Raw genomic sequence first — 24,930 nt, forward strand, 5'->3', positions numbered from 1 at the left:
AACTGAGGCACAGAGAAGTTAAGTGACTTGCCCAAAGTCGCACAGCTGACAATTGGCGGAGCCGGGACTTGAACCCATGGTCACTGACTCCCAAGCCCGGGCTCTTTCCACTGAGCCACCTCTCCTAGCACTTAGTACAGTGCTTCACACATAGTAAGCACTAACTACCACTATGTGTATGTATACACCCATGTATATGCATACTCAAAATTAGGAATAAGGGGCCTTGTCCTATTGCACCCAAGAAGAATTCAAAGTTAAACATCTCTTTGTTCAGAAGATATCAGATGGTGGAGAATTCAGCAGCCTAAAGGTGAGTTCAGGCTGGTTCCAACTTGCCAAAAGCTCCAGACACTCAGGCTTACTGAATTCTGCCTATCTGCAGGTCCACTAAGCCACATCTGTTTTTACATCTACAATTCCACACATACTAAATAATCTATTGTTTTCAGTTTTGAAGGCTTTGGGGTTTAATTACAAAGGAGGCCTAGTTCTCAGTCTTCCTAATCGGCTCTTAAAAGAGAAAGATTAGAGTCCCCCTTTGAAGGTGCATACCCCAGAGTCTTCCCATACTGTATCATTAAAGCTACATTTTTTCAGTGCTAGCAACATGAACAAAATAAGATTTAGCCTTCCCAACTCAGGTCTGCACCATTTCAGGGCTTTCCGATTTCAAGGAAGTGGAGAGAAAAGGGAAAAGATGTCTTCGCCTATGAGCAGGATGTGGATTTTCATGTATTTTTGTCTGTCTCTGGCTCTATCTGGGCTTAATGACCTTGTCTTTTTCAAGCCAACTGGTGGTTCACTTTGGGCTCCAGAAGGCAGAGTACCATCTTTTGTAAAAAGTACGGTCAATTCCTGGAAATTGCTTTTAGGATAAATGTTCATTGACCTGCTTGAGGAAGTTTGCCTTTCATCAGGATATGCTGAGGATTTTGTCTCCCTCACCTTTTATCGGTGTTTTAAATAGAGTCTTCTACCTGTTGAAGGAGCCAGGATCTTACACTAGAGCCTCAGTCATCTTTTAAAATTATTGAAGCTTGTCAGAAAGGCACTCATGGACAAATCTCATATTTGAGGGAGGAGGGAATGTTACAGGCTAACTCTTACCTACACAGTCATACCGCCTGTTGATGTATTTCAATTCATAGCCAATCTGGCATTTGCAGTAGTAACTCCCAAAAGTGTTGACACATCTTCGGTTGAAGGGGCAGATGGCCTTGCCGGTGGAACACTCATCGATATCTGTTTCATGGAAACAGAAGGGAAAGAAGTCATAAGGTTTGTGTGAGGAACATCTACTCAATACAAGTAGAAGTCAACCCGCATCCACCTGAAACTCAAGTCAGCTGTTTCCCTGGCGTATTTTCTCCCTTATTTTAGTCCCTGGATGATTTTATCAATAAATGGTATTTATTCAGCACTTACTATGTGCAGAGCACTGTTCTAAGCACTTATTTTATCTCTTAAAGATACATCCTAACACTAAATATGCTATGACCTAGGTGTAAGGAAATACTCTGGAGGGTGGCATTTGTTCTTGGATGCCACTTGGCACCCTGGAATAGTGATTTACTAAATCACAGAGTCATAGGATGTGAAGGCACAATTAGAGGCTCTCTACAATCCTGCACCTGGCTTTCGGCGGGAGCTGGAATTGGAGTTCAAATCTCCCTGCCAAAATAACCAGTGTAGTCCCCTGAAGTTACTTACTGAACACGGAATCTATGTGACCAATGAAAGTGTCAGAATAATGGATCCTAAGATTGATCTCCTAGATTATAAACTCCTTGTGGGCAGGAATCATAGTTCCTACATCTCAGGCAACCCCCAACAAGTGCTCAGTATAGTGGCCTGCACTCATTAAGCACTCAGTAAATTATATTAATTTTCATGCACCCTTTAGAGGTGGATGGGCGATACACATCCCAGGTTTGCTCCTGGCTCTTTCAAAATTATAAGATGCATTTAACAAACCTCCCTTGACAGGTCCTACATGAAGACTCTGGTAAATTCGCTTTCTTTGCATTATCACTTATTTCATAATATCCAGCCTAAACCTGTCTCTGCTTCCATTCCATTGGATGCTTGCTTAGCTTTGCTAGACCGCAGGAGAGTCTACCTCTACGGGCTAGCTATTTCAGGAAATGTATTTATGGTGGTTTGGCCAGTTTACATCACTTGTGCAAATAGTAGAGTATAAGATTTAGGTTTATCCCAAATACCTTCAAGCCAAAAAGCCATTTTTAGTCTCTTTACAAGATATAATAGCCCAATGCAGAGAGAACCACTATATTTTTAGGTGCCATATTTGGGTCTCGGCCGTGGTGGGGTGGAGTCTGGCCAGGGCCACATTTCCCCTTCGACTGTTCAGGCTTTGAGGCCTGGGAACCCTGGACTGCTGGACCCAGGGGGCAGGGAATGCTGTTAACAGGGTGCTTGGTTTGTGCTGTTGGCCGTGGGTTCGTAATTTATTGTTTATATTAATGTCTGTCTCCCCTCTAATAATGATAGTGAGGTATTTGTCAAGCGCTTACTATATGCCAGGCACTGTTCTAAGCACTCTGTTATATTGTACTCTTCTAAGCGCTCAGTGCAGTGCTCTGTACAGAGTAAGTGCTCAATAAATGATTGACTGAGAAGGAAAGCGAAATGCAGGGGAGGAGAATGCACACCCATTACCTATGCAGGTCCTTCCATTTGGTCCCAGCTGAAGTCCAGGTGATGGGCAGAGACATCGCACTTCCTCTTTGGTGACTTCACAGCCATACTGGCAGTTGGACATTGCACAGGTTCTAGAGTCTGAGAAAGTCATTAATAATAATAATATAATAATAATAATAATAATGATATTTATTAAGCACTATGTGCAAAGCACTGTTCTAAGCCCTGGGGAGGTTACAAGGTGATCAGGTTGTCCCACATGATGCTCACAGTCTTCAGCGTGGCTCAGTGGAAAGAGCACGGGCTTTGGAGTCAGAGATCATGGGTTCAAATCCCAGCTCTTCCAACTGTCAGCTGTGTGACTTTGGGCAAGTCGCTTCACTTCTCTGTGCCTCAGTTACCTCATCTGTGAAATGGGGATTAAAACTGTGAGCCCCCTGTGGGACAACCTGATCACCTTGTAACCTCCCCCAGCGCTTAGAACAGTGCTTTGCACATAGTAAGCGCTTAACAAATGCCATCATCATCATCATCATCATCATCCCCATTTTACAGATGTGGGGAACTGAGGCCCAGAGAAGTTAAGTGACTTGCCCAAGGTCACACCGCTGACAAGTGGTGGAGTCGGCATTTGAACCCATGACCTCTGACTCCAAAGCCTGTGCTTTTTCCACTGAGCCACGGTGCTTCTCTCGTGGCTCAGAATGTCAATACACTCCTACCTCAGCCCCATACAATCTTGTCCCATACAGATTTGGTTCATAAAAATTTTCCCAGTGGAGAATATTTCCAGAAATAAGTCCACTCTGTGAAGAGTTGGTTGAGGTACACTGCTTGTCTGTTGGACTGGCTCAGCTTAGTCGTGGCCAAACTCGGATAAGCTCGTGAAAGGCAGCTCACACAGGACGTCTGTGCTTGGTAACAGAAATAGTACCCGCTAAGTGAAATTCAATGTAATAAGTACTTGCGATCCCAGCCTGGGCTAAGGCGTTTATGCAAAACCTCAAATGCCCCAGGAGAGCCCACGTGGATGGAGATGCCACTGATAATAATAATAATAATGTTGGTATTTGTTAAGCGCTTACTATGTGCCAAGCACTGTTCTAAGCGCTGGGATAGATACAAGATAATCAGGTTGTCCCACGTGGGGCTCCCAGTCTCCATCCCCATTTTCCAGATGAGGGAACTGAGGCCCAGAGAAGTTAAGTGAGTTGCCCAAGGTCACACAGCTGACAAGTGGCGGAGCCGGGATTTGAACCCATGACCTCTGACTCCAAAACCCGGGCTCTTTCCACTGAGCCACGCTGCTTCCCCAAGATAGGTTTAGACCAGTGACACACCATAGCCCTCTACAACAAAATAATCATAAAGCACATTTTCTAGCTTTTGCCCATGACTCACTCAGCAACTGAACTGGAGGAGCCATTTGGCCACCTCTGTCCTTTGCCTTCTACCTGTAGCTCCTGACTTGGAAGAGCCAAAGCATCAGCCAAGCAGGGAATTGCTCTTCTTGCATGTACGTACTTGCACAAGTGCCGTCTGCCATGAGCGTGTAGCCGTTGAGGCAGTAGCATTTGTAGCTGCCGTTCGTGTTCATACATCTGTGCTCGCATGGACGTGGCTTCAATCCGCATTCGTTCATGTCTGCAGAAATCATTTGGGGTATTTAAAAAAAAAAGGAAGGAAACTAGTAAGTGTCTTTTCTTTTTTGACAATGTAGTGATAGGTTGCCTAATAAAATAATAAGCTTCTTCTCAGGAATTCAGTGTGCCATCCAGCGCTCAGAACAATGCTTGGCACATAGTAAGCGCTTAACAAATGCCATCATTATTATCTGGCTAGGTGAACCTTGGAAAAGGAGCACAGAAAATGGCTAGTTTTGTCCCAGTGAGCTGAAATCTCTTGTCTCTTCTTCCGGGAGGCCAATATGGTGAAACTTCCTCCTCTTTCATATCCTACAGAACACTCCTCTCCCCATTTTCAAAACCCTAATTAATCACAATCTCCAGGAAGCTTTCCCCGACATCTCTCCTCACTGTAGACTGTAAGCTCCTTATGGGCAGGGATCCTCCCTACCAGCTCTGTTGTACTGCACTTTGTTATTGTACAACGCTCTTCACTAATAATAGTAATTGCGGCATTTGTTAAGCACTTATTACGTGCCAGGCACTGTCCTAAGCGCTGGGGTGAGTACAAGCAAATCGGGCTGGCCACAGTCCCTGTCCCACACTGGGCTCACGGTCTGAATCCCCATTTTAATAATAGTAATAGTAATAATGACATTTATTAAGTGCTTACTATGTGCACTGTTCTAAGCGCTGAACAGATGAGGTAACTGAGACACAGAGAAGTGAAGTGACTTGCCCAAGGTCACACAGCAGACAAGTGGCAGAACCGGGATTAGAACCCAGGTCCTCCTGACTCCCAGCCTGTGCTAGAGCCACGCTAGTGCTCAATAAATACCACTGATTGATCTTCACCCTCTCTCCCTCCTTACTGTATCACCTATGCACTTGAGTTCTCCCTCCTTAAGCATTTGGAGAAGCAGCGTGGCTCAGCAGAAAGAGCCCTGGCTTTGGAGTCAGAGGTCACCGGTTCAAATCCCGGCTCCGCCAATTGTCAGCTGTGTGACTTTGGGCAAGTCACGTCACTTCTCTGGGCCTCAGTTACCTCATCTGGAAAATGGAGATTTAGACTGTGAGCCCCCCGTGGGACAACCTGATCACCTTGTAACTCCCCAGTGCTTAGAACAGTGCTTTGCACAGAGTAAGCACTTAATAAATGCCATTATTATTATTATTATTATTTTGGTATTCCATGCTACCCACCCACCATCTCACTTATGGACGTGTCATTAAACTCCCCCCGTCTGTAATTTATTTTCATTTGTGTCTGCCTTGCTTGATTATAAGCCCCAGGAGGGCAGGGATCGTGTTTAACTCACTTGTGCTCTCACAGCTTCTTAATACAATGCTCTGCACAGAGTAAGCACTCAGTAAATAATATTGATTGATAGAATGGGATTAACAACTACCTGTGTATTGCCCAGTTTGGGTTTTCACCGCTGGATGTGCCTCAGAACAGCTCCTTTCTCCTCCCCTTTATCCCCAGCACCATGCAGTCCTCCCACGTGTCCCATCCATCAGAAACGGAGCCCTGCTCCGCGGAGCTGCCTGAAACTTTTGGATGGATTTTTGTGGGAAAGCTGTAACTGGTCATAATTAATGGCCATTAGAGCTGTAATCTGGCTGCACAAGAACCAGAGGGGCCAAGTAGAGCAAGATAGATTATCTGCTGATTCAAGGAAGTCGGTGCAATCTCTCTTTCTTAGGCTTAAAAACCCCATATATATCAAAATCTTTCTAGGGCCACAGAAATGGCCATGAAGAAATCTGCTTCTTCACATTCTCTGAGGACAACTTTTGGTCTTTCCAACCTATGCCGAGAAGCCTGTTTTACAGCAGTAAAACCCAACTTTGGCAAGATATCGCTGTCTGTTCTTGCATGTGAATACAATGACTCTCTACTCACCTCCCTTCATGATGCCTTGGGTCGGTGGCAGGGGAGTGAATGTTTATTTTCCTGGAATATCTGAGTCAGTTTCTGTTTTAATGCTATCAACACTCACAGGGAGAGGCCTCTAGGTTAGAGAAAATACCCTGGGCCAGAGAACACAAATTTTAACCAAAGAAGTCCCACCCCACAAAATGCTTTTTACATCACTGCTTAAGGTCACTTTTCAAATTTTTCAGGAAATAGTCTAACATCTTCAGTGCCAGCAAGGACATTATGACACAAGACACCCAGAATCTTGTCTGACCTCTGGGAGTCTGTGCCTCATGAGGGAATCTGGGAAGGAAAAGGATAATGGAGAAGACATTTCACTGTGGACTCTCCTTCAATTTAATTCTGACCCTCAGAACATTTCTGCTGGAGATGTCTAGGTGAAAAGAGATCTCAGTTCCTAAGTCCAGGTATACAACCAGTTTGCAAAGGATCTCAGGAACCCCAAGTCCTTTAGGTGAAGTTCTCCTTTGGTAGGCTGTACGCACCTTGGTGACAAGCTTTCCCTGTAAATCCTGGAAAACACTTGCATTTGTTGGGTCCTACACATTCACCATGTTTGCATACAGGTTCACAAATGGCTGTTGAGAGAAGAAATGTAATAGAGGTGCTCTAAAATCGGAGAAAATACTTGTGTGTTAAGACAAAACTATGAAGCATAGACATATTTTCCGGGCACCACATAACCTTTGATCCCATAACTCAAAGGGCACATTCATTTCCATTCAATCATTCAATTGTATTTACTGACTGCTTACTGTGTGCAAAGCACTGTACTAAGCACTTGGGAGAGTACAATAACAATAAGCAGACACATTCCCTGGCCAAAATGAACTTATCATGTCCCTAATGTCTGTATCACCTGTTCAGGAACACAAAGCTAACATTTGGGCTCTTATTTACCACATTATCTCTCTTATGTGCTCACTCTTAGTTTGGCCAGAGTACCAGATTTAAGAGAAACTGCAGTCGGCCCATGCCTTAATTAAACCCCACTAAAGGAAAATAAAATGATCATTTTAGTATTATACCACTGTGTTTCTTTGGGCATTTGGGATGGTTTCTGGTACTGAGCCTCCATCCCCTTTTGGGCCATTCCTGGACAACTGTCCCACCTACCTGCTATAATTGTTTCCAAACGTTAAGCTTCAAGCTTATGTCCCTCTTCATAATATACAAAATTAGTGACTCTGGCAGCTAGAACAGCCGATCATCTCTACCATCAGGAATGCAAAGAGAAATTACAAGCCTGGGAGTAAGGAGACCAGGGTTGTATTCCCAGCTCTATCACTAGCAGTTAAGGGTGGCAAACTGTGTTATAATGAGGAATTAGTCATCTATAATCGGTGATAAAGTAATAAAATTTGGAGACATGTCCGTGTGTGTGTTGGAGGGTTTGGGGGGTGACGATCTGCCAATCAGGAGTGTACAATTTCTTGGATAATGCAGTATGCTGAGTCCAAACCAGCTTGAGTTTTTTTGAAGAACATTACCTGACTCTGTAATTGGGTTCTAGTCGGTATGTGTGTTTTTAATGCATGTTCTAGGGCAGAACTGAGAACTATCCAACAGCAAAAGTAGCCACATACATTGAGCGAAATAAAGGCAGGTTTGGTAGGCCAGGGAAGAGAGTTTAGCAAATGCAAAAGCAAAGACTGTTGTAAAAATCTCAAATGGAAACAAATGGATGTGCTTACTCTTGCCACTTATTACACATTCTTTGATCTTTACTCTAAAATATTCATAGATTGTGAGCCTCCTGAAGGCCAGGAAATGTGCCTAATTTTCTGTCTCTCTACTCCCCCCACCCCAGCTTAGTACAGTGCTTTGCATACAGAGCGTGCTTAATTAATACTATTAATTCTGCATTCTTTAAGAACAAGTTTAGGATATGAAAATCATCAAAAATGGTTAATAAACATTTCTTCCTTTGAAATTTTTCCAAGTATTAATTTTTATTAAGATGAATACTGATACATTTAGAAAAAGACACATGTGTCTGTAACATTATTTCCAGACTCACTATGTTTTGCCAAATTTTGGAGGAGATGAGAGCCATTAAGGACTTTTTCCATAATATTTAAATACATTTTATCAGCTACAAGTCTGGACTCCAGTGATTTTTAGTTAGACCCCACAGCTGGAAAAACAATCGGCAAAGTTCTGTTCTATTGGGCTGTTAAATTTTAAAAATCTCCAAAGCTAGTCAATGATGAGTGTGCAAGATTACCTTCACAGTATCCTTTGCTGTTTTTTCTCCAGCCAAAACAGCACTCCAGCTTAGTTCCGTAGTGACAAACTCCAGGCTGATTTGTAAAAGCCAATGGTCTGTAGCCTCTGGAGCTGTAGAACAAAATACCAAGTCAGCATAAGCAAGTCAGGGAATGTATCAAATCCAGGGCTTATGCATAGACCATATTTAATGAGCCAGAATGTGTCAGTGTGTAAATCGTTGCTTGGCAATGGGCACTTTGCATCACCTCTTCTAGGCTGACAGGGTACCACTTAATGCACTGATTTCTAGATTAATAGTTAACTCAATGGTACTGCAATTGTGGCCTAAATTCACATTTTTTTTCCAATCCCATGTACTTTCTTCATCATCAGTGGTATTTATGGAGCACTTACTGTGTACAGAGCACTGTACTAAGCATTTGGGAGAGTACAATACCACAAGAGTTGGTAGACACATTCCTTGCCCACAATGAGGTTATTGTCTGGATGGGGAGACAGACATTAATGTAAATAATTATAACGCTATCATCAGCACCATCTGATAGCATTCAGATCTTTGTGCATCTAGTGTAGCATCTATAATAGTATGTGTTAAGTGCTTATTATATGCCAGGTAATGTACTAAGCCCTGGAATAGATAAAAGACAATCATGTTGGGCACAGTCCTTGTCCCACATTCATTCAGTCATATTTATTGAGCACTTACCATGTGCAGAGCACTGTACTAAGCGCTTGGGAAAGTACAATACAGCAACAAAGAGTGACAATCCTGGCTCACAACAAGCTCACAGACTAGAAGGATGGAGCTCACAGTATAAGCAGGGGGGAGAACAGATGCTTAATTCCCATTTTAGGCTCACAGTCTAAGGGGGAGGGAGAACAGGGATCTTAACACCATTTTACAGATCAGGGAATTGGGGCACAGAAAAATTAAGTGACTTTCCCAAGGTTACACAGCAGTCAAGTGGCAGGGTCAGGATTAGAACCCAGGTCCTCTAATTCCCAAGACCATGCTCTTTCTGCTAGGTTATAATGCTGTTTGTGCAAGGAGAAAGGAAAACTTCCCATTATTGTCTGTAGTTATTGACAGTGATACTATATACTAACCTAGAAATAAAAAAAAACTTGTCGTAATGAAGTAGTTCTGCTTAAATTATCACAGGGGCCAAAACTTCAACTTTCTTTGGTACTTAGTTTAATCTAAAATACATGTAGCCGTTAATTAAGACATCAGAAGCAGGGGGAACTGCTGAAATTGGGTGGTCTTTGAAAGCAGAGGGCTGAAGACCCATAGACTATAACCATTCTAGGGACTAGTTATTTTCTCTGAAGTTTCTTTATGCTTAGGGTGAACAATGCATTGCACTTCAAAGAAGCGGGGAAAAATAATCAGACCTACCATTTCCCCAAGTATTAATGAATTTCTAACAAGCAGTTAGACAAAAAGCTGACCAAGGATGTGACCTTTGTTTGAAAACAATTTCACTGATGGCCGAGGGCAGATAATTGTTTCATTTTTCATTCTGCAGGGGCAGCCTGAATGCCAGCAGAGCCAAAGCTGGCGGATGCAGAGGCAATTGAACAAGTCCCATGGGACTCTCGAAATTTTGCGGAGTTGAAATTACACAGGAAGCTAATTGTAACCCATTGAAATATGATAAAAAACTAATTGCACGTTTATACTAAAGACTTAGTTGACAGTTTCCAGGCTCCGTCAGACAGATGGCCAAACCTACTTCTTTAGCACAGGTCTTTCTCATATAAATGGTTATGACAGGCATTGAATAACTTCTGTATAGAGGCTACTCAAGTGTAAGAAACTAGATGCTAAAGAACTTTCTCACGTTTTGAAAATCCCCTATTCTCCAATGGAAAGCATCCATCAGAAAATCTATTTTTCCTTCATGCTTTATTGTTTTCACAGCCCTACTCCAGGGGAGAGGTGAAGTGTGTAAATCTGAAATCGTATTGGTTTCTCCAAGGACTTGTTTTATGACGTTATAAAAGGTGCCAAACTCAAAGCCCCCCAAAATGTTAACTGCAATCGCTTGGGGAATCAAAAGTGGTTTAAAAAGCAGGATCCATGACTATACTCCTAATAAGGGGGCCCTTCTTTGCCCCCAATGAAGAGGTTGGGAACCCTATACCAGAGAGCAGAAAACTCCACACAGTCACTGTCCTGGGGTTCTTTTGGCATGAAAGGCATCCTAACAGTGGCTATCAAAATCAGTTTGGTCATACATAATTCAAGCTAATGTAAACTAAAACAAAAAAAAATAAAAGGTTCTTGGGAATCAGTTTATAACAATGATGGATTACTTTGGATACTTTGACCACTTTACAAACTAGCAAGAGCAAAGGGAGAATTTGAAGCTGTGGTTCCAATCCAGCTGCTAGGCAGGTGAAGTACATTTCTCTAACAATATTCTTAAGGATAGCTGTCTATTGAATCCATGCTTTACTGAAAGTCATAGGAATTCTCATAAAAATAACATGTTTTCTATTTAAAGAGGTTCAGCCAATTTTCAGAAACAGCTCCAAATGGCGAAATACAGATGGAGTTTTACTGATTCAACTTCAGAATGCCACAACTGGCCATTTATTTAACTGAACCTGAACATAATTTACTTTGCATAGGATTAAAATGAAATCGTTAATGGCTAGAGAACTGCAAACAAAATCACCAGGTAATTAATGTCAGACTGAGAAAAAAGATCACATTTCTAACTGAAACTGTCCACTTGCAAAAAGTCAAAAAAACTTTGTCGCTGTATATACATACATACACACACGTTCACTCTGGCTGCTTTTTAAATAATTTAAAAGTTGTGGATGGAACAAATAATTACAATGAAATCCTATATTCAGAATTGTTTTTATTGCCTGGAAAAATTCTCCTTTTGTTTTTTGACCCTGTTTAAATTTCCACCGATGCTACTTTCATTCTCCACAAAAGACCTCATGAAGGAGATGGATTCTTGCAGGGTGTATCCTCCCTTGTGAAGAGCACAGGAATTGGGAGCAGGGTGGCAGGGAAAGAAGGGAGAGCAGGTGAAAGAGGTGTCCCTGAAGCCCAGCAAGAATGTGGGAATCTGTTCTTGGGGAGTGGGACTGATGAGAAGAAAGAGACTCATGGAGGGCAATATCAAGACCCTGCTGAGAAGAAGGTGGATGGGAGGAAGGGTAGATGTTCCTCTTTACATTTTAGAGATTTCCATTCCCAGTTCGCAAGAGAGAGAAAATGATTGGTTTCCAATGTTCCACCACGAGTTGAATCAGTTTATAATAATGACGGATTGCTTTGGATACTTTGACCACTTTACAAACTAGCAAGAGCAAAGGGAGCAAAGGGAGAATTTGAAGCTGTGCTTCAAATCCAGCTGCTAGGCAGGTGAAGTACATTTCTCTAACAATATTCTTAAGGATGGCTGTCTATTGAATCCATGCTTTACTGCACACAACTCCATTCCCCAGTCTGCTCATCCTTCACCCTGAGATGGTCACCGGGATTGCTGAAGGCCTAAGTAGAGAAGATATCTTATCCTTCTCCTTCCTTCTGTCCCATCTCCTCCAGGCAGTAGCATCCAAGTCAAAGCCTTCCGTCATGCCTCCTTATGAGGGTGAAGAAAGTCTGTGACCAGTTCATTATATTTCACCTGGGACAAGATGATGGGCTAAGAATAGAGTCTATGAAGATGCCCTCAAAGCTAGGTGAGTAGAACATGTTCTTCTACCTCGGTTTCCTCATCTGTAAAACGGAGATTCAGTACCTTTTCTCCCTCCTATTTAGACTGTGAGCCCGATGAGGGACAGTGACTGTGTCCAGTTTGATTACCTTCCATCTACTGTAGAACCTTGGTACAGTGCTTTGCACATTGTATGCACTTAAAATACCATAATTATTCATGTATAGTCTTTGGGCAGGAGCTCCTGAACTAGTGACCATTGGGAGCCACTTCCCCTGGGCGCCCTCAGCAGCCATCCTGGCAGTCACTCCCTTCTCTACCCTGACTTTTAACTCCATGATAGCCACTGTGGGGCAATTTTGTGTTAGGAACTGCATGCCCTCACTGCCTAGGTCATGAATGGATGCATTTTGACTTGGATTTCCACTGGACTTCCTTTGAGCCAGAACTCCAGAGCCTCAGTCTGGCCCTGGGTCTCCTATGTCAGAGCAAGCACGGACAGGTAATATCTTAGTTCATTCATTAAGCTCCCATTTTACCACGTGGGGAAGTGTTTCTTCTCTCTCCAGAAGAGGGTAAGAGTAGGGTTTCAGCAGAGCAAAGTGCTATTTTATCCATTCATTCATTCAGTCGTATTTATTGAGCGCTTACTGTGTGCAGAGCACTGTACTAAGCTCTCGGGAAGTACAACTTCTGCAACATATAGAGACGGTCCCTACCCAACAACGGGCTCACAGTCTAGAATGGGGAGACAGACAACAAAACAAAACACGTGGATAGGTGTCAAGTCATCAGAACAAATAGAATTAAAGCTAAATGCACATCGTTAACAAAATAGAATAGTAAACATGTACAAGTAAAATAAATGGAGTAATAAATCTGTACAATCATATATACAGGTGCTGTGGGGAGGGGAAGGAGGTAGGGCTGGGGGGATGGGGAGGAGGAGAGGACAAAGGGGGAAGGCCTCTTGGAGGAGGTGAGCTCTCAGTAGGGCTTTGAAGGGCGGAAGAGAGCTTTTATCTCAGTATATTATGCTGAAGAAAAGCTGTGAATTTATTAAATCGTCCTTGAAAATTTCAATAAAGCATGATTTCATCAGTTGGAGCAGCTCCCTAAATTCTAAAATCTGTTTGGAAGTTTGCTTTAAATGTTAATTCCTAAAACCATGAATTAAGGTTTCAGGCTATATCTTAGGAACTTATTCAACCTCTGCAATTCCCCAAATTCATACTCACCTTAGTTTGGAAGTCCTGGACATTCCATTATATAATAAAAGACGACTCATAAGAGGAGGAGAAAAACATAAGTAGGAGGGTGACAATTAACTGGTTACTCAATATTTGAGATGGATAGTTAATTCACTGGGGAAGAAGGCAATGGTAAACCACTTCCATATCTTTACCAAGAAAACTCTATGGATACACATACCAGAATGACTTTATGGTAGAAGATGGGATGTTCTGGAGAGGGTGTGTCCATGGAATCGTTATGGATCGGAAACGATTCGACGGCATTTCAGGAAGAAGTTACTTCACTTAAATGAAACTCTGATTTTCAACGGGGCAAATCAGAGAAACTGATACGAAAAAAGGTTGAGAAAGGAGAGGCGTACAGGGGTCTTGAGAAAGAAAGACCTTGTAAATCCATGGTGGACAGGAAACGTGTCTGTTGTGTTATACTCTCGAAGTGTTTAGTACAGTGCTCAGCACACAGAAAGCATTCAATAATACCATGATAAGCGGGAGTGAATATTTCCATTTGAGTCTGGAATAAAGGGAAAGACAATTATGGTGCTAGGAGATGAGCAGCATGGGATCTCAGTTTTGGAAATTTCAAGCTCATGAAGCCTGGATAATGGAAGTTAAATTAAGGAAAAATTGGGACTCTATCCAGCCCAACGCTAGGATAAGTAAAGATAGAATGTTCAAGAAAGGATGATGGTGATGATGATGGCTTTTTTGGCTTTTGTTAAGCAGTTACTATGTGCCAAACACTGTTCTAAGTGCTGGGTGGGGCGGGGGGGATACAAGGTAATCAGGTTGTCCCACAAGGGGCTCACATTCTTAATCCCCATTTTACAGATGAGGTTACTGAGGCCCAGAGAAGTTAAGTGACTTGCCCAAAGTCACACAGCGAAGTGGCAGAGTCGGGATTAGAACCCACAACCTCTGACTCCCAAACCCGGGCTCTTTCCACTGAGCCACGCTGCTTCTCTGCTAACCAAAGTCAAAGGTCAAGAGTGATTCTAAAATCAGTTTAGAGACCAATTGTACTTCAGGCCATGTAGGTAACTTGCTTATAAATACTACAACTCATGTTTTCCCTAACAAAGGATATGTTAGGGATAGGAGCCCTAGATTGTGGGAAAATTGAGTATATGCAAGGATTACATTCAACTGAAACTGTGTGGAACAAGGAGGGTGGAATGAGAAAGAATCAATTTGAAGCCCATGACCCTGATATTAGTTATCCATGCTTTCAGTTCACCAGAGAAATGCAATGTGTCTTCACACGATAGAAGAATGGCTCTCTCCCCTCTTAAACCCCTGAGCTGATTCTAAATGTTCTGAAACTACAGAAACAATCAAAAGTGAATTCCAGTGATTATGTACATGGTGCAGTGTATATTCATTATCTTGCTTTTCTGCAAAGGTCACTGTATTCACATTCTTAATATACTGGTTTATGGTAGAGTTCCCAGAAAATTATTTAGAATCGCAAAGAAAGTTTTTAGAAGTTGCACAATTTTTGCTGGCTTCAGTGCCAAGCTTAGGGGCCAACAGACAACTAAGCAGAAAAATGATCAATTAAAACATCTGGGCTCAGGTTGTGAAAGTTTTTGTGGATGACTGCAAGTTGCGGATCTGCTTCAAGGCTTACATACAGTGCTGGTTCCCAAGGTTTGGGGTTTCCTTGTAGCGCTTGGAGGAATGATTCCCCAACAAGTTTCCACCCCATCTTCCAAGTCTGTAATTGGTTGTCCTTTGCATCTGGCAGTATTTAGGTACTTCAATAAGGATCTTAAGATACAAAAAAACCCACATAAACGAAAACCTCTTCCCCAGCATAGCCTAAGAAACTTGTGGGTGGGGAATATATCCTCTTTCTGTTGTATCTGCCTAAGAACTTAGTAATAATAATGGTATTTGTTAAGTGGCCTCTATGTGCCAAACACTGCATTAAGCACTGGAGTACATACATGACAGGCAGATTGGACACGGTCCCCATCTCACATGGGGCTTGCACTGTAAGAGAGAGAAAGGTAACAGACCCCCAGTTTAGGGAGGAGGAAACAGAGGCACATAGAAGTTAAGGGATTTGCCCAAGATTACACAGCAGACTTAGATTAGAACCTAAATCCTCCAACTCCCAGGCCTGTGCTCTTTCTACTGGGCCATGCTGGCTCCCACTGGGCACTCAAATTCCATTACTAATATATATTCCATATGTTTCATAAAAATGAAGAAAGATTTTCCTTCAATGTTTACTTTTACCTGGAGGTTTGAGGTCATAGAATTTGAGATTGTGATGAAATTTAGCCATTGCTGAAATTGGAACAGAACAGCCCATTGTTGGGTAGGGACCATCTCTATATGTCGCCAACTCGTCCTTCCCAAGCGCTTAGTACAGTGCTCTGCACACAGTAAGCGCTCAATAAATACGATTGAATGAATGAACAGAAGTTGGGTTAGGAGCTGGTGTTGACCTTTGAATTCCTTTGAATAACTTTTCTTGTTATAATGATAGCAACTCACTGCTTCAGTTTGCCTAATTCGTAGGGCTGGATTTCTCTGAAATAAGATACCGCTTGAACACAGAAAGAGTTTGTAATATAATGCCTGAAACTTCAAGAAATAACCAACACACACCAAAACTCTGCTAAGATCACCTGGCTTTCACCCAAGTGTGTTTTCTGTAACTGCCAGCTTGGAGTTTTTAAAGCCTTGTCCCTGTGCAGTTCCTGAAAAGCTGAACCTTGGCGGTTCTGAACCTGTTGGAACAGCGTATTTCCATTTACTGATAATAAGCATACCAGTTCATGAACCTGATACTAAACAAATAAACCACTTTACATCTTGAAGAGAATATAGTGCAGATTTTGCCGTGGATTCCCTAGTTTATTTTGGAGTTTAACGGCTCTTAATTTAATTTTAAGGCACTTTGCAAATGAAACCCTGGAACTCTCTAGGCCCGATCTTGCATAATTCCATTAATCTCCTCTCAGAAACTAACTCTGCATCCCTTTGGTTTTGTTCCTGGTTTGAGGAAAGTAAGTCCAACTTTTAAGATAAATATAAAATGCTTCTGCTAATGGTTTTTAATAGTTAAATAAAACTAAGACCTGCAATCACACATTTCACTAGTCTTTTGATTTTTGTATTCAATCTTTGGAAAAGCTTAACAGAATGGAAGGAAAAGTCTTTCCCCCACACAACAAACAGCACGTATAACATAAGGAAACCAGAAGCAGAAAAGGAAAAAGAAATAAACCCTCTTATGACCAAGACATTTCCCTGAGGGATCAGATTCTTACTCACCCCCCCCCCCCCTCTTTTTTTTAAGTAGGGAAAAAAGGCAAATGGAAGTTTATAGGCATGTGAAAATGGATTTTAAATGTGAACTTTAATACTGGAACTCCTGCTTTTACTTTCATGCACTCTCCCAAGCTTAATGCAGTGCTCCACACAAAGTAGATGCTCAGTAAATAGTCTTGACATTGATTCAACTGAAGCTCTTGGCAGTTTGGGGGTTAGGGAGAGGAGGAGGTGGGTTGTTTCAGGAGCTCTTGGGCTAACTCAAACAGACAAGGATTTGTACAACAATAGTGAACCTATTATCTTTCCTGTGAGCCCACCCCAAACATCCTTACCATACACAATAACCCTGAGGCAGCTATTTGTTTTTGTTGTGGAAAGTCAGTAATGGTCCACTTCCCTTGGGCTGGGAACACTTTGACCAACTCTGCCATACTGTACCCTTCCAAGTGCCTAATACAGTGCTCTGTATACAGTGCAATTAATTGATTCAGAGAAGCAGTTACTGGAAAGACATAGGACTAGCAGTCAGGAAGCCTGGGATGGAATCCGGCTCCTCTGCTTGCCTGCTGTGCGACCCTGGGCAAGTGGTTTAGCTTCTCTGGTCCTCGGTTTCCTGAATTACAGGAAATACATACACATTTATTACTCTATTTATTTATTTATTTATTTATTTATTTATTTATTTATTTTACTTGTACATTTCTATCCTATTTATTTTATTTTGTTGGTATGTTTGGTTTTGTTCTCTGTCTCCCCCTTTTAGACTGTGAGCCCACTGTTGGGTAGGGACTGTCTCTATGTGTTGCCAATTTGTACTTCCCAAGCGCTTAGTACAGTGCTCTGCACATAGTAAGCGCTCAATAAATACGATTGATTGATTGATTGATTGAATTGAAAAATGGCCAGATTTACATATCTGTTCTTCCTCCGACTTTGTGAGCCTCATGTGAGACTGGGGCCTATCTGATTGTACCCTACCTTCCCTAGCGCTTAGCCCAGTGCTTGCCACACAATGAACGTCTAACAGATGGCAAAATTTTTTATTAAAGTCAGCTACTGTCAACATTCATTCATTCATTCACCTGTCAAGTGTGCAGGTCTCACACACACACACACACACACACACACACACACACACACACACACACACACACACACACACACACACAGAGCCCCCCATGAACATCCCATCTCCCCACCCCCAAGAGCAGGGGCAGTAGGAGAGGAAATCACCAGCCCCCCAAGATGCAGCATGGCCTAGTGACAAGAGCGTGGGTTTGAGACTCAGAGGTCGTAGGTTCTAAACCAGCCCCTGCCACTTGTTTGCTGTGTGACGCTGGGCAAGTCACAACCTCTCTGTGCCTCCGTTACCTCATCTTGGTAAATGGGGATTAACAGTGTGAACACCATGAGGGACACGGGCTGTGTCCAAGCTGATTACCTGGTATTCATTCGTGCATTCAGTCGTATTTACTGAGAGTTTACTGTGCGCAGAGCATTGTGCCAAGCCCTTGGAAAGTACAATACAGAAAAAAAAAAGGGAGAGACAATCCCTGCCCACACCGGGCTTACAGTGACAGACATCAAAACAAGTAAACAGGCATCAATCTACCCCAGCGCCTGGAACAGTGCTTGGCACGTAGTAACAAATACCATCATAATAATAATTATTATTTTGGCTCAGTGGAAAGAGCACAGACTTTGGAGTCAGAGGTCATGGGTTCAAATGCCGACTCCGCCAATTGTCAGCTGACTTTCGGCGAGTCCCTTAATAATAATAATAATGATGATGATGGCATTTATTAAGCACTTACTATGTGCAAAGCACTGTTCTAAGCGCTGGGGAGTTTACAAGGTGATCAGGTTGTCCCATGGGGGGCTCACAGTCTTCATCCCCATTTTCCAGACGAGGGAACTGAGGCCCAGAGAAGTGAAGTGACTTGCCCAAAGTCACACAGCTGACAATTGGCAGAGCCGGGATTTGAACCCATGAACTCTGACTCCAAAACCCGGGCTCTTCCCAGCGAGCCACGCTGCTTCTCTGTGCCTCGAGTTAGCTCACCTGTAAAATGGGGGTGAAGACTGTGGGCCCCCCGTGGGACAACCTGATCACCTTGTAACTTCCCCAGTGCTTAGAACAGTGCTTGGCACAGAGTAAGCGCAAAAATAAATGTCAACATTATTATAATCATCATCATCATCAATCGTATTTATTGAGCGCTTACTAAGCGCTTGGGAAGTACAAATTGGCAACATATAGAGACAGTCCCTACCCAACATTGGGCTCACGGTCTAAAAGGGGGAGACAGAGAACAAAACCAAACATACTAACAAAATAAAATAAATAGAATAGATATGTACAAGTAAAATAAATAAATAAAGAAATAGAGTAATAAATATGTACAAACATATATACATATATATAGCACCAGCTATTCGCCTGCACCCGAAGATCCCTCCAAGTGGGCAGCCCCGTCTTCGCCCAGCCCCTGGCCGGACACTCACCTGCTGGCTACTGCCTCCGACCCACCTTTGGCCAGGGCCAGCCAGAGCCCCAGCCAGAGCCCCAGGCTGGAGGGGCGGGGGGCCAGCACCATGTCGGAGCAAGGTGAGGGTCCCGACGGTCCGATTTGGATCGCCCCGGCCCCTCTGCCCATCGCCCCGGGTTGGCAGGAGGCGGAGATGCTCCCGTCCAGCACCAGGGACCAGTCCTTGGCTCACACTGCAGCCCCCTGCCCGCCCTCAGCCCCGGTGACATAGACAGGAGGCGGGAGAGGGCGAGGATCCGCCTCCTCCTTGACCTCCCTGCACAGCCCAAATGCTTGTTTCCAGCCCTTTCCGCTTTCCTTCCCACTAGGAACGGGTTAAATCTGCATGCATCGTATTTTCTGAGCTCCTACCCTGGGCAAAGCGGTGCACTAAGACCTCCCTGCACAGCCCAAATGCTTGTTTCCAGGCCTCTCCGCTTTCCTTCCCACTAGGAACGGGTTAAATCTGCATGCATCGTATTTTCTGAGCTCCTACCCTGGGCAAAGCGGTGCACTAAGACCTCCCTGCACAGCCCAAATGCTTGTTTCCAGGCCTCTCTGCTTTCCTTCCCACTGGGAACGGGTTAAATCTGCATGCATCGTATTTTCTGAGCTCCTACCCTGGGCAAAGCAGTGCACTAAGACCTCCCTGCACAGCCCAAATGCTTGTTTCCAGGCCTCTCTGCTTTCCTTCCCACTAGGAACGGGTTAAATCTGCATGCATCGTATTTTCTGAGCTCCTACCCTGGGCAAACCAGTGCACTAAGACCTCCCTGCACAGCCCAAGTGCTTGTTTCCAGGCCTCTCTGCTTTCCTTCCCACTAGGAATGGGTTAAATCTGCATGCATCGTATTTTCTGAGCTCCTACCCTGGGCAAAGCGGTGCACTAAGACCTCCCTGCACAGCCCAAATGCTTGTTTCCAGGCCTCTCTGCTTTCCTTCCCACTAGGAACGGGTTAAATGTGCATGCATCAGATTTTCTGAGCTCCTACCCTGGACAAAGCGGTGCACTAAGACCTCCCTGCACAGCCCAAATGCTTGTTTCCAGGCCTCTCTGCTTTCCTTCCCACTAGGATCGGGTTAAATCTGCATGCATCGTATTTTCTGAGCTCCTACCCTGGGCAAAGCAGTGCACTAAGACCTGGGGAGAGCACAACAGAATAAACAGACACATTCCCTTCCCACAAGAAGCTAAATAATAATAATGGTATTTGTTAAGCACATACTGTGTACCAAGCACTGTTCTAAAGGCTGGGGTAATAATAATAATGGCATTTATTAAGCGCTTACTATGTGCAAAGCACTGTTCTAAGCGCTGGGGAGGTTACAAGGTGATACGAGATAATCAGGTTACTATCAATCGTATTTATTGAGCACTTACTGTGTGCAGAGCACTGTACTAAGCGCTTGGGAAGTACAAGTTGGCAACATATAGAGACGGTCCCTACCCAACAGTGGGCTCACAGTCTAGAAGGGGGAACCAGAGAAAAAAAACAAATATATGAACAAAATAAAATAAATAGAATAGATATGTACAAGTAAAATAAATAAATAGAGTAATAAATATGTACAAACATATATACATATATACAGGTGCTGTGGGGAAGGGAAAGAGGTAAGACGGGGGGGATGGAGAGGGGGACGAGGGGGAGAGGAAGGAGGGGGCTCAGTCTGGGAAGGCTTCCTGGAGGCCTATGTACCAAGTTCTATGTACCAAGAACTGTTTTAAGCGCTGGGGTAGATATGAGGTAATCAGGTTGTCCCACGTGGAGCTCACAGCCTTCATCCCCATTTTACAGATGAGGTAACTGAGGCGCAGAGAAGTGAAGTGGCTTACCGAAGGTCACACAGCGGACAAGTGGCAGAAAAGAGATAATAATAATTACAATAATAACGGTATTTGTTAAGCACTTACTATGTACCAAGCACAGTTCCAAGCCCTGGGGTAGATACGAGGTAATCAGGTTGTCTCACATGGGGCTCACAGCCTTAATCCCTATTTTACAGATGAGGTGCCTGAGGCACGGAGAAGTGAAGTGACTTACCCAAGGTCACACAGCAGACAAGTGGAGGAGCGCAGATTAGAACCCACATCCTCTGACTCCCAAGCCCGTGCTCTTCCCACTAAGCCACATGAATAAATAATCAACGTTGAGGATGTTAAAGGGGTTGGGCCAAAGTTTAGGGGATGGGAAAGATCAGAGGCAGCCTTCTTTGAGTCTCAGTTTCGGCAACGGAAATTAATCAATCAGTAGTGTCTCTAGGCTGTAAAGGGTCTACCAACTCTGTTGTATTCTACTCTCTCAAGTGCTTAGTACAGTGCTCTGCACACAGTAATCTTTCAATAAATGCCATTGATTCAGCACTTACTGGCCCAGAGCACTGGACTAAGTGCTCAGGAGAATATATGTGTAAAAAGAGAACAGCACAAGAACTCTTCACGGCAATCTCACTCACTCAATGAATCAGTAGTATTTATTGAGCACCTAATGTATGATGAGAAGTATTCTAATCAATCAATCAATCGTATTTATTGAGCGCTTACTATGTGCAGAGCACTGTACTAAGCGCTTGGGAAGTACAAATTGGCAACATATAGAGACAGTCCCTACCCAACAGTGGGCTCACAGTCTAAAAGGGGGAGACAGAGAACAAAACCAAACATACTCACAAAATAAAATAAATAGGATAGATATGTACAAGTAAAATAAATAAATAAATAAATAAAGAGTAATAAATATGTACAAATATATATACATATATACAGGTGCTGCGGGGAAAGGAAGGAGGTAAGATGGGGGGGATGGAGCCAATTTGTACTTCCCAAGCGCTTAGTACAGTGCTCTGCACATAGTAAGCACTCAATAAATACGATTGATGATGACGATGATGGAGAGGGAGATGAGGGGGAGAGGAAGGAAGGGGCTAGGCACTTCAAAGGGTGCAATAGAGAAAATAGTCCTATCCCTGCTCGAAAAATGCTTCCACTCTAGCTGGGGAAGACACATTAAAATAAATTAAAGATAGGAAGAAGTACAAAGATATGTGTAACTGCCAGGGAGGTTTGTGAGTATTTTAGTGCCCAGGTAGTGGAGAGCCATGAGGCTGATGGCTAAGAATTCTAATTGAGAGAGGCAAAGAGAGATTTTGAAGTCGATGTGATTGGATCAGCACTAGAGAAAGATGATGCTTGCTGGACTAGGGAGAGCCTGCAGCAACGTAAATAATAATTATAGCCTTGACTCTACAGTACTCATTTCAAATGAACCCCCCACACACACACTCTTCCATTCAAAAATGGGGTCCCTCAGTGAGTTCCCTCTGAGTGCAAGTCAAAGCACCAATTTTCTGATAAGGCCTGTTAAGGTCACTCAACCAATGGTATTTTTTGAACACTTGCTATGCACTGAGCCCTTGCTGTGTTCAGAGCACTGTACCAAGTGCCCGGTGGAATTCACTGTCATTAGTAGACGTGCTCACTCCCTACAAAATATTTTCCCCACAAAATCTAATCCATACCTCATCGTACTGTAGGGGTGAAAGCTCCCCGCATTCCAGAAAACTGTTGTACTGAGCTGTAAGTATCCCAGATTCTAAAGCATTCTAGAGTGATTTAAGGAAATATTAGTAAAATCTATGAAACTCAATGAGACCCCACAAAATCTAATCCATACCTCATCGTACTGTAGGGGTGAAAGCTCCCCACATTCCAGTAAACTGTTGTACTGAGCTGTAAGTATCCCAGAGTCTAAAGCATTCTAGAGTGGTTTAAGGAAATATTAGTAAAATCTATGAAACTCAATGAGACAATGAAAATACTCTGTCTCGATGGAGGCTGAGTGAAAATTCCCCAAATGACAGATTCATGCTGCTGGCACATTCTATCACATCCTTCCTTTGCCAAAAGCTCGGTACTTTATTCATTGTCTGCATAAAAAAAATTAATGGCACCACAATGTTATCACGTAAACACATTATGGCAGACATAAGTGTCATCAATTAATATATAGTTCCTGGATACCGTCTGTTCTGTCCACATGCATGCATGATCTCATATTCAGTAATTTTTTTGATGGTGAAATGGCCCATAGAGGATTATAGTAGTAAAATGCCTCCAGTCTCTCTGAAAAGTCTCAAAAGTCTCCATTAAGAAGGCAGTATTTACTGCATCTTTTGATAAATCACCTAAAACAGGTAGAAAGACAAAAAGAGAATCTATGGTTCAGATATAGTCCTGATGGAAGCATTTAGCAACATCCAACTTGTACTTCCCAAGCGCTTAGTACAGTGCTCTGCACACAGTAAGCGTTCAATAAATATGATTGATGATGATGATCCCAAACTGGTGTTAAGGATTGTGAATGGTCATGTTCCTGAAAGTATGTTTATGTTTACCAAATATCGCATGTTGTTTTCTTCGCTTGGCCACATATTTACTATAAAATTGAAGTAAGAGTTTGTAGAAAAATCACTGAACAATGTTTCACTTAACAGATCATTTACTTAAACAATAGCTGCTGTACTAAAACATACTTTTCAAAGCAAAATTGCTTTCAAAGACTTTTTTATAGCACACTCAATCCCTTTTGGGGAAATGGCTGAATGCAGTTTTTTTATTGGTATTTGTTAAGTACTTATTAGGTGCCAGACACTGTACTAAGTGCTGGGGATACACGTTAATCAGGTTGGACACAGTCCACGTTCCACATGAGGATCACAGCCGTAATCCTCATTTTACAGATGAGGTAACTGAGGCGCAGAGAAGTGAAGTGACTTGCCCAGGGTCACACTGCAGAAAAGTGGCAGAGGCAGGATTAGAACCCAGGTCCTTCTGACTCCCAGGCCCGCCGTGCTCTATCCACTAGGCCACGCTGCTTCGCAATTGCATAGCTCTCTTGGAGGACATTTTTTTCCTTATCTGTTATGAGAACGATTTCGGCAGAAGAAAAAAGTTGCTGACCTTAGGGTGGCCAGTGGGTATCAGTGGGTAGGAGAAGCAGCGTGGCTCAACGGAGAAGAGCAGGGGCATTAGAGTCAGAGGTCATGGGTTCAATTCCCTGCTCTGCTAATTATCAGCTGTGTGACTTTGGGCAAGTCACTTAACTTCTCTGTGCCTCAGTTGCCTCATCTGTAAAATGGGGATGAAGACTGTGAGCCCCCCGTGGGACAACCTGATCACCTTGTAACCTCCCCAGCGCTTAGAACAGTGCTTTGCACATAGTAAGCGCTTAATAAATGCCAGCATTATTATTATTATTATTATTATCATTCATTCCTTCATTTAGTAGTATTTATTGAGTGCTTACTGTGTGCCGAACACTGTACCAAGTGCTTAGGGACTGGCTACTCTGGTGGATTCAACCGGGCGCTTCTTGGCCCGAGAAAGAGGAAGACTTTCTTCTCCAACTGTGAGCCACAAGGGTAGTGAGCTCCAATTCTACCTGAGCTTCAGGGGCAGGGGAGACCCCATGCTGGGCCGTCTTCTCCTCAGTCCAAAGTCCCAACACCCTAAATGTGGGTGGTGAGTAGGAGAGTGCCTCTTATCTGGTGGAAGTGGTCCATGGACTCGACACATTTTAGACTGTGAGCCCACTGCTGGGTAGGGACTGTCTCTGTATGTTACCAACTTGTACTTCCCGAGCGCTTCGTACAGTGCTCTGCACACAGTAAGCGCTCAATAAATACGATTGATGATGATGACACATCCCATAC

General features: G+C 43.2%; 1 protein-coding gene across 1 annotated transcript in view; it reads right to left on the reverse strand.

Moving 5' to 3' along the window:
• Window positions 1–19,287, reverse strand: part of EGFL6 (EGF like domain multiple 6) — a 36,302-nt gene extending 17,015 nt beyond the window's left edge. Inside the window, exons 1-6 of the mRNA XM_038757124.1 lie at window positions 19,196–19,287; window positions 8,459–8,571; window positions 6,717–6,809; window positions 4,189–4,308; window positions 2,683–2,802; window positions 1,111–1,245 (exon numbers count right to left, since the gene is read on the reverse strand). Of these exons, the coding sequence (XP_038613052.1) occupies window positions 1,111–1,245; window positions 2,683–2,802; window positions 4,189–4,308; window positions 6,717–6,809; window positions 8,459–8,571; window positions 19,196–19,287 (673 nt within the window). The remainder of the gene's footprint in view (window positions 1–1,110; window positions 1,246–2,682; window positions 2,803–4,188; window positions 4,309–6,716; window positions 6,810–8,458; window positions 8,572–19,195) is intronic.
• Between the last annotated feature and the right edge of the window lie 5,643 nt (window positions 19,288–24,930).

This window comes from Tachyglossus aculeatus, chromosome 15, assembly GCF_015852505.1.
Source record: "Tachyglossus aculeatus isolate mTacAcu1 chromosome 15, mTacAcu1.pri, whole genome shotgun sequence".
NCBI lineage: Eukaryota > Metazoa > Chordata > Mammalia > Monotremata > Tachyglossidae > Tachyglossus > Tachyglossus aculeatus.